At 48.0% G+C, this 14251-nt stretch overlaps 1 protein-coding gene across 1 annotated transcript; it reads right to left on the reverse strand.

The window, feature by feature from the left end:
- Positions 1-1264: 1264 nt before the first annotated feature.
- Positions 1265-13173, reverse strand: MAD2L1BP (MAD2L1 binding protein). Its single transcript, XM_059701590.1, has 3 exons — positions 13021-13173; positions 12244-12509; positions 1265-2183 (listed from the first exon to the last, which is right to left on the reverse strand). Exons 1-3 carry the CDS (start codon positions 13064-13066, stop codon positions 1671-1673), a joined length of 825 nt encoding a protein of 274 aa, XP_059557573.1. The 5' UTR covers positions 13067-13173; the 3' UTR covers positions 1265-1670.
- Between the last annotated feature and the right edge of the window lie 1078 nt (positions 13174-14251).

Below are 14251 nucleotides of genomic sequence, written 5' to 3' on the forward strand. Positions count from 1 at the left end.
CCTTTGGAGAAGACTCATGAAATCAAAATGACCCGGGCCCCAATGCCAAGCTAATGGAGAAATGAGTGTCTAAATCACCCAGATAATGACTTTGTTTTGGTTGTCCAGATATTGTTTACAAAGCCTTTTAAAATCAGTATTCGAGGGAGCTGACATGGGTTAATGTCTTCCACCTCAAAATAATTTATAACTCCGTTTCAACTCTCCCTCAGTTCAGCCAGACCCGCTCTCAGCCTGTCCTTTCCCAAGCGGGAGATATGGCCGTTCCTCTTCTGTAAGGTAGGAAAAACAGCCAAAATTCTAGCTGGTGGAATATGCTTCAGGCGGTCAGAGCACAGAAAAGAACCCAAACCTTTTGTTTTTATTGACTCCATGTTTACTCCGCACCTATTACTGTCCGGTCCCAGGTAGGGAAACACAATATGAAGCCAGAAAGGGGAGTCCTGCAGCTTTCCAATACCACCTTTGGCAGGGCAAATCCTCATTAATCATTTCACAGTAAAACACACAGATGCCAGCAGGGTAAAGCATTCAGCCTCGAGTGCCAGGTTTGAATTCCGGTTTCCACTCTCGGGCAAGTTATTCAATCTAACCAAGCCTCGCCTATAAAATGGGGACAATGTCAAAAAACAAGGCTGTTCGATTAGATAAAATGTACGTGAAGTGCTTAAAAGAGGGCACAAAATATAAACGATTTTCTTTTCTTGACAAAACATAAAACATTCTTCTTAAAACATAAAAAATAGTCTATATTTATACTGTCCCCATTTCTAGACACACTCCTATCTCCAACACCAGCAGGGTGAGGACTATGTATTCAGCTTCCAAGACATAAGCAGGTACTGCCAACAGCGACAGGCAGGGCTGAATTCCACAAGGGACATGTGGCCTCAGGGAGCTGACCCCAAAGGGCAATCCTGGGGCCTCAGCCCACAGTTACATCAGATTTTGCAAAGCTCCTCAGTTTTCTTTCCTCGGCCTAGTCTTTCGGCCCATTCCCCTGTGTGACCTCTGCTCCAGGCACACGTTTTAAGGGTCAAAACCAGTATGTGACAAGGAAAGAATGTTGGGCTAGGGGTTAGCTAGTGAGGACGCTAGTCCCAACTGACATCAAACTGCTACAGAACCTTGGCCAAGTCACTTAACTTCCCAGACTGGCCTGGGGCTGATGAAGAGAAAGAACTGGTGGTGAAAAACTAAAATTAAATAAATAAATAAGAGACTCGGGAGAAAGACAAAATACTCTAGCCTCAAGCCTGGAAAGTCTCTTTAAGCCAAGAGTTTCGGGAAAATTTAATATATATTCATTCATTTTATATTTAAATTCATGAGTCACACCAACATTTATGCCTCTGGTAAAAATTCGGAAAGGCCACAGAAAAAGGCACCTCCATAATAGTGTCTATGGGCCCGCATTTGCTTTCCAACCCCAAACAGTCAAGTGTGACCCGGTCAACCTCTGATTCACAGAGATGGTGCTCAGTGATGATGATTACAGGCCCAGTCACACCATCAGCTCACCAGGAAGTCTGAGAAGGGGAGGCAGGCAGCCAGGACAGAACCTTCCTCTCGTCAGGAAGCAACTCCACTTCCAAGCAAGGGCCGGGTGACTTGGTGCCAGAGAAGGAAAGATAATTAGCCACGTGCTCACGATTAAGAAGCGGCCCCCTTCACTCGTGAAAGCCTTTCAGTGTCACTGGTGCCTGGAACCAGATGTAATCCTCCCAGGCTGTGGCCGGGATGGAGGGCCTGCCACAGGACAGGCTCACAGTCAGTTTGTGGCCCCGCATGGGCACTCTGTAGTTCAGCTTGGGTCGAAACCAGTCTTCTCCACAGTCGCGGTGCCCCTGAGCCATGACCATGGTGCCCATGAGTGGAGGAGCCTGAAGCTCACTGAAGGCATCGGCCATAAAAATGGCGCGGAAGATAAGGCGCAAACAAGCTGCTGTGCTCACCCTCTGGTCCACGCTGCTGGGGGCCAAGCGAGACAAGTCAAGCTCGTAGAATTCTTTGGGATTTAGAACACTGCCCCCAAGGAGGATCAGCACTCGTGGCACTAGGGTCCGGGCAAAGAGGCTCTCTAGGTGGCTGAGGACGCTCTCCAGTTCTTCCAGGGTTTGCTGGCATTTCCTGCTGCTTGCCTCAGTGATGGCCCAAGGTTTCTTCTTCACCAGGTCCTCTGCCTATGGAGACAGACTGGTGAGAAAGAAGGCAAGGCAGGGAAAGCTAGGACCTTCGGAGAACCCTGTTGGTTGGGATATAGTAGACTATGGGACTGGGTTTCCAGTTCAATGAACTGCCACAGCGAAGGCACTGGGTTTTATCAGAGGGCAATATATCAAAAAAGAAAATATATTCTTTGTACAAAACCATAACCACCCCACACTTAGAACACTAGAGACAGTGTTCAGAAGTAGGAGGGCATCCAGAAATAAGCAACTAACACCATTAAGATTTGGTGGCATAGTAGGTGGCAAATTTTGCTATAATGGGAGTGATAACAGGAATGAGGATTGTGTAGTTTAATAAAGGTGATTCTGGAGTTGGTCTTCCAATTAAACATGGCAAATTGAACATATGCTTATTTGTGTTCCCATATGGAATACTACTAAATGAAAGGAAAGAGAAAAGAGAGAAGGAAGGAAGGGGGGAGGCAGGAGGAAGGGAGCGGAAAGAAAGGGAAGGATACCCCTGAGCAAAGAGACCTGGAGATTAGACAGCAGTGGCCAAAAGCAACAACCAATTTTTGAAGGACAGAAAGCAGATGAAAGAGTTCAAGTGTTGACAGAGGGGACTCCCGTGAAAAGCAAACCGACTCACACAGCAGAACCTCAGGAAGGCTCAGGAATTGCCTATCAGGCACTGCAAAAGACAAGAGTGATCGCATGGGGACTGAGTGAAAACATGAGGGCCCTCAGATCGCCTGCCAAATTCCTCCCTCCAGAGAGAAAACTTTCCAACCGGGGATTAAAAATGGCGGCAGAGCCCTAGCCAGTTTTGCTCAGTGGATAGAGCGTCAGCCTGCGGACTAAAGGGTCCTGGGTTCGATTCCAGTCAAGGGCACATGCCCAGGTTGCGGGCTTGATCCCCAGTGTGGGGTGTGCAGGAAGCAGTCAATCAATGATTCTCTCTCATCATTGATGTTTCTCTCTCTCCCTCTCCCTTCCTCTCTGAAATCAATAAAAATAATAATTTAAAAAATAATGATAGCCCTAACTGGTTTGGCTCAGTGGATAGAGTGTCGGCCTGCGGACTCAAAGGTTCCAGGTTCAATTCCGGTCAAGGGCATGTACCTTGGTTGCGGGCACATACCCAGTAGGGAGTGTGCAGGAGGCAGCTGATCAATGTTTCTCTCTCATCTATATTTCTAACTCTCTATCTCTCTCCCTTTCTCTCTGTAAAAAATCAATAAAATATATATTTTTTTAAAAAGATAAATAAAAAATAAATTAAAATGGCAGCAGAGTACATGGATGCTGCATAGACACACTCCCAGGACAAACTGGAATTACAACTAAAATACAGAAAAACTTCCTGGATAATCAATGGAAGACTCACTGGAGAGAACCCTGATAAGTGAGGACAGAAAGTGGAGACGGCATAGAGACAGGTCGGAGGGGTGGAGGCGCAAAACGGCTGGCCGGGCTCCCACAGACAATTGAAGTTCCGGAGAGGTATCTCAGCTGTCGGGGGTTGCCAGAGAGAACTCTGGAATCTAATCCCCAAGTTTGGCCCCCCAGCAGAGAACACCAGAACTGAGAAGAGTACCCACATAACCTCTGGCTGTGAAAAGTGGGGTTGCGCCAGGGAGAGATGGCTGGAAATTCAGGCACCCTCTTAAAGGGCCAACGCACAAAATTGCATGAAGCCACCCACCTTGTGCTCCAGCAGAGGGAAGGCAAAGTGGACTGGAGCTGTGTAAGCAGAAGCCAGGATCAGGGGGCTTTGGGGTTAGAGCTCAGAAAGCGACACTCCAGTTTCCTAGGCTGAGTCATTCCCTCATGCAGCAGAGGTCATCTTCTTCACACGGACAATTGCTACCTAGGCCAGCAGTTCTCAACCTGTGGGTCGCGACCCCTTTGGCAGTCGAACGACCCTTTCACAAGGGTCGCCTAAGACCATCCTGCATATCATAACAGTAGCAACATTACAGTTATGAAATAGCAACAAAAATAATTTTATGGTTGGGTCACAACATGAGGTACTGTATTTAAGGGCCAGAAGGTTGAGAACCACTGACCTAGGCGGTTTTGCCTGGGGGAATGACAGCTGACCCACTCTACTGGAAAAAACCTTGCTTCACAGTACAGAGTTTCTGAGACCCATTAAGAGGCTGAGAATAACAAGTAGCCACCAAGCAGAAGCATTTGCCCCACCCCGTTGAAAAAACTGTTGCCACGCTGGTGGATGATTGCCTGAGGGCAATTCAAGTCTGTAGGCAGAGGTGGTCTCTGGAGGATTTGAGTCTCTGCCTGATCCAGTCAGAAACAGGTTTTGACACTGTCCTGCACCAGAGATTGAGAGGCATAGCAGATCTACTTAATACAGAGTCACAAAACCAAACAGGCAGCCAAAATGAGGAGACAAAGAAACAACCCACAAATGAAAGAACCAGAGAATTCTCCAGAAGAAGAGATAAATGAAATGGAGATAAGAAATTTATCTGAGATAGAGTTCAGAACAATGATAGTAAAGATGCTCAATAGCATGAGAAAAGATATAGTAACTATGAAAATAGAAATAAAGAATGGCATAGCACAAATAAAGAACACATTGGAAGGAATACACAACATATTAGGGGAAGTTGAGGATCAAATCAGTGTATTGTTAGACAGAGTTGAAAAAAATCAATCAGAGAACCAAAAAGAGAAAAACTATTAAAAAACAGGAGGACAGCTTAAGGGAGCTGTGGGACAACGTGAAACATAACAATATTCTAATGGCAGGTGTGCCGGAAGAGGCAGAAAGGGACAGAGAACGGGTTTGAAGAAATAACAGCAAAAAACTTCCCGAACCTGGTAAAGGAAAACATCACACAAGTTCAGGAAGCACAGAGAACCCCAAGCAAGAAGAACCCAAACAGGCCCATGCCCAGACACATCATAATAAAAATGCCAAAAATTAAAGAAAAAGAGGGAATCTTAAAGGCAGCAAGAGAAAAGCAAACTGTTACCTACAAAGGAGCTCCCATAAGGCTGACACCTGATTTCTCATCAGAAACTCTACATGCCAGAAGGGAATGGCATGAAGTACTCAAGATAATGGAAAGCAAGGATCTGAGACCCAGATTACTATATCCAGCAAGGCAATCATTCAAAATAGATGGTCAAATAAAGAGTTTCCCAGACAAAAAAAAAGGCTAAAGGAGTATATCACCACCAAGCCAGCACTATAAGAAATGATAAAGGGACTGCTGTAATGAGAAGAAATAGAGAGAAACCTAGGCATACAGAATTAAAATGACAATAAGTAAGTACCTATTAATAACCTTAAATGTAAATGGATGAAATGCTCCCATCAAAAGACATAGGGTAGCTGAATGGATACAAAATGACCCAACTATATGCTGTCTACAAGAGACCCACCTCAGAACAAAAGACACACATGGGATGAGAGTGAAGGATGGAAAAAAATTTTCCATGCAAATGGAAAAGAAAAAAAATTTGGAATAGCAATACTCATATCTGATAAAATAGACTTCAAAATGAAGCCATCACAAGAGACAACAAAGGCCACTACATAATACTGAAGGAATTGATCTAACAAGAGGATATAACCCTAGTAAACATATATACACCTAATATAGGAGCACTTAAATATATAAAAAATCTTCTAGAGAACAATAAGGGAGCGATTGACAATACAGTTATAGCTGGGGACTTTAACACCCCACTGATTTCACTGGATAGATCTTCCAGACAAAAAATTAACAAGGAAGCAGTGACTCTAAAGGACACACTGGATCAGATGGATTTCATTGACATTTATAGAACATTTTACCCCAAAGCTGCAGAATATACATTCTTCTCAAGTGCACATGGGTCATTCACAAAAATAGACATGTTAGGACACAAAACAAGTCTCTACACGTTCAAGAAGATGGAAATCATATCAAGCATCTTCTCAGATCACAGTGGAATGAAATTAGAAATCAACTACAGTAAAAACACCCCAAAACTTTCAGAAAGAAGACTTTTTAGGAGTCTTCCAAAGAGACCACTAGGCTGCCACCAATATCCTTAAAGTCTTATCAGCTCACAAGACCCAGCCATGCATACAGAGCTTTCAATGACTTATTCTTAAATATTCAGCAGACACAGACTAAAAGCCTCTAACATGAAAGTCAAAGACCAAAACAAATAGGAAAAGGAATCTGAAAGAAACAGAGACACGGCAAGGAACATAGGAAAACCTCAAAAATACAGTAATTGATATCTTCAGGTAAGAGAGGTTCATACACACATAAAACAGGATGCTATTAAAAAGGACCATACAGGTGACAGGAGAAGATCTGACTTTGGGCGGTGGGCACATGGTGCTATAAACATATTTTGTAACTTAGAACTCCATACCTGAAACCCATATGTTCATGTTGCCCAATGTCACCCCCAATAAAATTTAAAAATAAATTAAAAAAAAGGAACATGCGGCCGAAACCGGTTTGGCTCAGTGGATAGAGCGTCGGCCTGCGGACTGAGAGGTCCCAGGTTCGATTCTGGTCAAGGGCATGTACCTGGGTTGCGGGCATATCCCCAGTGGGAGATGTGCAGGAGGCAACTGATCGGTGATTCTCTCTCATCGATGTTTCTAACTCTCTATCTCTCTCCCTTCCTCTCTGTAAAAAATCAATAAAATATATTAAAAAAAAAAAAAAAAAAAAAGGAACATGCGACCCGGCCAGCATGGCTCAGTGGTTGAGCGTCTATCTATGAACTAGGACAGTGATGGCAAACCTATGACACACGTGTCAGAAGTGACACACAAACTCATTTTTTGGTTGATTTTTCTTTGTTAAATGGCATTTATATATATAAAATAAATATCAAAAATATAAATCTGAAAACCAAGATGGCAGCATAGGTAAACACCTGAAATTGCTGCCTCACACAACTACTTCAAAAATACAACTAAAAGACAAAACGGACATCATCCAGAATCACAGGAAGGCTGGCCGAGTGGAAATTCTACAACTAGAAGGAGGGAGGGAAGCACACTGAGACTCAGAGAAGGTGTGGAAGTAAAGTGCAGAGGTGCAGAGGCACACGTGGAGAGGGCTAGCAACTGGGGACAAGGTTGTCTTTTTCAATCAGGAGGGAGTGTCAAGCTCCCAGCTGCTCTGAACTCCTATTCTGGGTGGGTCTCTGGGGACCCAGACTCATACAGGGAGAAACTGGACTGTCTGGCATCAGTCGGAACTCGAGGGCGGCTTTCTCTCAGAGGTGCTTGCGGCGATTACTGGGACACTGAGATGCAGGGCCTCTTAGGGTAGGACTGAGGAGCATCCATAGCGGTTTGCTCCGCCCTGTTGATCCCCTGAGACCCCCAACCCACCCAAGCTGTGTGCAGAGGCTTTTGCATATGAAAGGCCTGGCCCTTTGCTATCTGAAAATTACCTAACAAACTGCAGCTGGGTCAGAGAGACCCAGAACTTCCAAAAGAAGGCCCAAGGCCCACAGCAGCTTGCATTGCTTCACAGCTGGGCCTCATCTGGGCACCTCCAAACCCCAAACAAAGAAGAGGAATCTGCAGATCTCTCCATAGCTCCTGCTAGGTAGCCTCAGGCAGAGGCTAAATTAGCACCTCCTTAGAGATCCAAGAGCCAGTGTACCCAGTGGTCAGAGTGGGACCATCCTGCCGGGGTCCAACCCCAGCAGGTCCAGGGGTTCCCAAAGGCGTAGACAGAGTCGGCGAAGAAGGAAGGACACAGAGACAGTGTTCAGTTGATCAGCAGCCTAGCCAGGATCTCCAGCCAGGATCTCCAGCCAAGTTCTGGTCTGGATCTCCAGAGAGGTTCTGCTGTTTATTGTCTTGTTACATCTGTATTTATACCAGTTGATTTTAATCCTGTCAATTTCTATTACAAAGGTTAGGGCGTTTCTTATCTCCATTCCAGGGAGTAAAGATTATGTAGCTTAAGCATGATTGTTTGTAGTTAAAGTGATTAACTACCCGCCTGGCACTTAGTTAAGGAGTTTCATCCCCTCCCTAACTTCAGGGAAAAATCCCTACCTGGGGAAACAACCTTTCTCGGAGAGGTGACCTTGGTTAAAACACACAGCGCTAAGGGGAGCAAACATATTAAGAACAGTATGCTATATACGCCAGGTCCCTTGAAACATATGCTGTGCAGATGTTTATTTCCTGCAGTGACTGTGTCAAGCAGCAAGGATGGACTGGCTTCCGGCACCATCCAGATTACAACTCCTCAGATCCATAAGGGACACACTCAGGGGGCAGACTCAGTGAGCATCAAAGCCCCACTGAAGCAAGTCTTGCCCCAGAATGGTGTCTCCAGCACAGAAGTTCTCCCACCATAGACACAGCTGATTCTCACAGCCAATTGGCCTGGAGGTCAATTCCTCCCAGTGATATCTACAACAATCAAGGCTTAACTACAACAAGATTGTGCACAACGCCCACGAAGGGGTGCACCAAGAGTGTCCACCTCAGGTAATTGGGGAGGCTGAGCCACTGGGCCCTATAGGACACCTAGCACAGAAAGCCACTCTATCAACACAGGGAAGCATAAAAAATGCAGAGACAAAGAAACAGGTCACAAATAACAGAAATGGAGGAAAGCAAACTACTGGATATAGAGTTCAATACCACAGTTATAAGGTTTTTCAAGAATTTTCTAGAAACAGCCGATACATTTAGTGAGACTCTCAAGAAATCTAGTGAGACCCTCGAGGTTATGAAAAAGTGCCAACTAGAAATTAAGCATACACTGACTGAAATAAAGAATATTATACAGAGTTCCAACAGCAGACTAAAGGATCTCAAGAATCAAGTCAAAGATTTGAAATACGAAGAAGCAAAAATCACCCAATCGGAAAAACAAAAAGAAAAAAGAATCCAAAAATATGAAGATAGTGTAAGGAGCCTCTGGGACAGCTTCAAGCGTACCAACATCTGAATTATAGGGGTGCCAGAAGAAGAGAGAGAGCAAGACATTGAAAACCTATTTGAAGAAATAATGACAGAAAACTTCCCCTACCTGGTGAAAGAAATAGACTTACAAGTCCAGGAAGCACAGAGAACCCCAAACAAAAGGAATCCAAAGAGGACCACACCAAGACACATCATAATTAAAATGCCAAGAACAAAAGACAAAGAGAGAATCTTAAAAGCAGCAAGAGAAAAACGGTTAGTTACCTACAAGGGAGGACCCAAACGACTGTCAGCTGATTTCTCAACAGAAACTATGCAGGCCAGAAGGGAGTGGCAAGAAATATTCAAAGTGATGAATAGCAAGAACCTACAACCAAGATTACTTTACCCAGCAAAGCTATCATTCAGAATTGAAGGTCAGATAAAGAGCTTCACGGATAAGAAAAAGCTAAAGGAGTTCATCACCACCAAACCAGTATTACATGAAATGCTGAAAGGTATCCTTTAAAAACAGGAAGAAGAAGAAAAAGGTAAAGATACAAATTATCAAATACACATTCAAAAAAAAAAGATACAAATTATGAACAACAAATACATATCTATCAACAAGTGAATCTAAAAATCAAGTGAATAAAAAATCTGATGAACATAAACTGGTGAATATAATAGAATCAGGGGCATAGAAAGGGAGTGGACTGACTATTCTTGGAGGGGGGAAGGGGTGTGGGGGGTGCGGGAAGAGACTGGACAAAAATCGTACACCTATGGATGAGGACGGTGGGGGGCGGGGGGGGGGGTAAGGGTCAGAGGGTGGAGTGGGAACCGAGTGGAGGAGAGCTATGGGGGGGAAAAAGAGGAACAACTGTAATAATCTGAACAATAAAGATTTAATTTAAATATATATACTAGAGGCCCGGTGCACAAAAATTTGTGCACTCGGGGGGGGGGGGAGGGAGGGTCCCTCAGCCTGGCCTGTGCCCTCTCGCAGTCTGGGACCCCTCGGGAGATAACGCCCTGCTGGCTTAGGCCTGCTCCCAGGTGGCAGAGGGCAGGCCCAATCCCTAGGTGCAGCCCCTAGACGGGCTCAGAGCAGGGCCGATTGGGGAGTTGGGGTGCCGCCCCCTGTCATGCACAGAGCAGGGCAGATTGGGAGGTTGCGATGCCACCCTCAGTCACGCTCAGGGTAGGGCCGATTGGGGGGTTAGGGCACCGCCCCCTGTCACACTCAAGGCAGGGTCGATGGGGAGGTTGCGGCACCACCCCGTGTCACGCACAGAGCAGGGACAATCAGGGGGTTGGGGTGCTGCCCCCTGTCACGCACAGAGCAAAGCCCATCAGGGGGGTTGGGGCTCCGTACCCTGTCACACACAGAGCAGGGTCGATCAGGGGGTTGAGGAGCTCCCCCCTGTCACTCACAGAGTAGGGCCGATAGGGGAGTTGGGGCACCACCCCCTGTCACACACAGAGCAGGGCGGATCAGGGGGTTGGGGCACCGCCCTCTATCACCCACAGAGCAGGGCCGATCAGGGGGTTGGGGCGCCGCCACTCTCACACTCAGGGCAGGGCCGATAGGGAGGTTATGGCTCTACCCTGTCACACACAGAGCAGGGCCCGTGGGGAGGAGGGGGGGGTTGGGGCGCTGCACCCTGTCACACACAGAGCTGCAGGGTGATCAGGGGGTTGGGGAGCTCCCCCGTATCAGGCACAGAGCAGGGCTGATCAGGAGGTTGGGGCGCCTTCCCCTGTCATGAACAGAGCAGGGTGGATAGGGAGGTTGTGGCCTCGCCCCCTGTCACACACACAGCCACAGGATGATCAGGGGGTTTTGGCGCTGCCCCCTGTCATGCTGATCCCGGTGCCGGGAGGCCTCTCGGCTCCGCTGATCCTGGTGCTGGGAGGCCTCTCGGCTCCGCTGGTCCTGGTGCTGGGAGGCATATTACCCTTTTACTATATAGGATAGAGGCCTGGTGCATGGGTGGGGCTGGCTGGTTTGCCCTGAAGGTTGTTCTGTATCAGGGTGGGGGTCCCCACTGGGGTGCCTGGCCAGTCTGGGTGAGGGGCTGAGGGCTGTTTTCAGGCTGGCGGGTGACTGAAGCTCCCAACTGCTCCTTTTTTTCTTTTTTCTTTTTTATTCTGGGCCAGCTTTAGCTCTGGCTCCAGCTCTGAGGCCTCTGCTGCTGAAAGTAGGTATCTGGTTTGTTTGGGTTCTATAATCGAAACAATGTATAACTCCAGCTCTGAGATCCCGGCCGGCTGAAAGCAGGTTTCTGGGGTTTTGTTTAGCTTCTATATTTGTTACAATGTTTCAAACTGCAAGCTCAGAGGGCGGCAAGGCAGGCAGGGAACGTTGAAGTCCTCGTCACTGAAGCAAGCAAGCCTCATTTTCGCTTCCAGCTGCCTGGCTGCCGGCTGCCATCTTGGCTGACAGTTAATTTGCATATCGCCCTGATTAGCCAATGGGAAGAGTCAGGGTCCTACGCTAATTCCATATTTCTCTTTTATTAGATAGGATATGTCTTTGTTTTACTATGGTTGCAAATATCGAAAAATTTCTATATTTGACACGGCACCAGAGTTAAGTTAGGGTTTTTCAAAATGCTGACACGCTGAGCTCAAAAGGTTCACCATCACTGAACTTGGAGGTCACAGTTTGATTCCCAGTCAGGGCACATGCTAGGGTTGCACGCTAACACCCCAGTAGGGGGCATGCAGGAGGCAGCCAATCAATGATTCTCTCTCATCATCGATGTTTCTATCTCTCCCTCTCCCTTCCTCTCTGAAATCAATAAAATATATTTTTAAATAAATAAATAAATTAGTCAAAGAAGTCCCCCAGAAAGTAGAACATAAAAACAAAGAGACAAAAATAAAAATGTGGAGAGAAAAGACATTAAAATTAAAGGGTCAATCCATGAAGTCCAAATGTAGCACAATAAGGGTTTCGGAAAAAGAAAACAAGAGAAACAGTGGGGAGGGCTAGACGATCGAAGGGACTCAAACCACGGGATGAAACACATTCCTCCCAGCTGCTGACGCTGACACATCCTGCAGATTCCTTAGACCTTTTGAACCTTCCTCCCACGGAACCGCCACGAAGCCTCCCCACCAGCTCGCTCGGAAAGCTGTGCCCACCTGGGGAGAAGACTGTCGGTAGAAGTGCTTCAGCTGCTCGTAGGGCAGAGGGAGTTGCAGGCGCTGGTACATGACATGCTTTAGAAATTCACACGTAAACTGACAGCAGCCTTCCTGGCTGACAGGCCCGGGGAACACCACGGGCACCAGGCCATGGCGGGGGCGAAAAGGCTCGGAGCGGCTGGGAAGTTCCGGGGCGGCGGTCGTGTCCAGGAGTTCTATGTGGGGGGCGTGGGAGTCCTCCGCCTCCTCATACCACTCCAAACCTGGCGGGCGCGCAGAGGGACAAGAAAGAGAAAAGTTACAAACTCAAAGGCCAAAGGCAGCCTTCTCGTCCCCTGTTAGCCACCCCAACCCCGACACGTGCACATTCCCTTCGCCAACTCCAGTGTGGGTGGAGGTGGGACGATTCCTAATCCCAGTCGCCTAAAGTGATGTAAGTGACGGCGGGCTGGTGAGAACGCGGGGCGGGGGCGCAACTCCGAGGCCGGGGACTGACTCAGTGGCGGCCCGGGTCTGAACGGAAAGAACGTGTAGCCCAGCAGGCTCCAGAACGCCGCCCAGATGAAGGCAGAGTGGGGTGAACCAATGGGATCGGGGCCGTGGGGCGCTGGCAGTCACTCTGGCCGAGCCAGAGCCGGGAGGGAAGACCAGAAATGCGGACAGGGAAAGGGAAGACAGGCCAGAGAAGGGGCCAGGGGAACATGACGGGAGGGGGCGGCGGCGGGGAGCGAACAGGTCCCCCAGGCATCCCGGGATCCGGACCCCCTGCCTTACCTGGGGCTGCGGTCAAGGACCGCACTTCCGGCTCCGGAGCTGCCATCGCGACCTCCTCTCCGCCTTGCGGTTTGAATAGGCGCGCCGCGAGGCCTTATGGGAAGCCTGTGCTTCCACTTCCGGCAGGTTGGGCCGGAAGCCGACGCGGCGCCACAGCAGTACGGGGCCGACTGTGCTGGGGTGGGACTTGAGCCTGGCGCTCCCTCCCTCACACCCTCGCCCTGGTCTCCGCCGCGGAGCGCTGCCTCCCAGAGGACACCGGCCCGCACGCACCCTCCGCCCCCCGCGTCCACTATTCATTGTGCGCCGACTTGGTGCCAGGCCCTGTCCTAGGTGCTGGACGCTCCGTGGCAAACCAGACCGAGGCGGAGGCTGTGCTCCAGAGGCCCACTGCCTGCAGACAATGCAACGCCATGAATCATACAGCACACTGGCAGTGGAGGTGAAGGACAGGGACACCTAACCTAGACGAGGTGGGAGCAAGGGGTAGTCCAGAGACAATGTGCCCAAGAAACTGACCTGTGGGGTGAATAAAGGTGAGGAGGAGGACCTAGTCATCTTGGAGAACGTTAGAGACAAGAACATCCTCTATTCAAGGAATGAAAAGAATTCAGGCCTTGGATGGTGCGCTCAGTGGTTAGAGCGCCGCCCGGTGCACCGAAGGGTCGCAGGTTCAATTCCGGCTCAGGGCACATACCCAGGTTGTAGGTTCGATGAGCGGTGGGGGCGCATGTGTGAGGCAACAAATCGATATTTCTCTCTCCCTCTCCCTTGCTCTCTCTCTCTGGAATCAATGAAGAAGAAAAAAATGTCCTAGGAGGAGGAATTTTTTAAAAAATCAGGTTATAAAGAGTTAAGGCTGTGGTGGACAAACAGGAGCCAGATCATGGCAAGGCTTTATAACCCATGTTTGAACTTGATCCTGTAAGTGATGGAGAACCTTTGAAAGGTTTAAGTAGGGGAGTAGCATTAAATGTAAATTTAATCTCTACACTGGCTGTAGTGTAGAGATTAGATTACAGGTAGGATAAGAGAGGAGGCAGGGATACCAGTTAGAGCTAGCAACTACAGTTACCCAACTGCATGGTGAAAGAGGCCTGAGCTGAGTGGTCACAGTCGGTGGAGAGAACTGCGTGAACTCTAGAGAGATACTTAGGAGGTCCAATGAGCATTACTTGGTGGTTGATCCCAGGAAGAAGAGGAGGGCTAGAGAGTGGCTTTCAAGAAGACA

The sequence above is a fragment of the Myotis daubentonii genome, chromosome 6, assembly GCF_963259705.1.
Source record: "Myotis daubentonii chromosome 6, mMyoDau2.1, whole genome shotgun sequence".
In the NCBI taxonomy this organism is placed as follows: Eukaryota; Metazoa; Chordata; class Mammalia; order Chiroptera; family Vespertilionidae; genus Myotis; species Myotis daubentonii.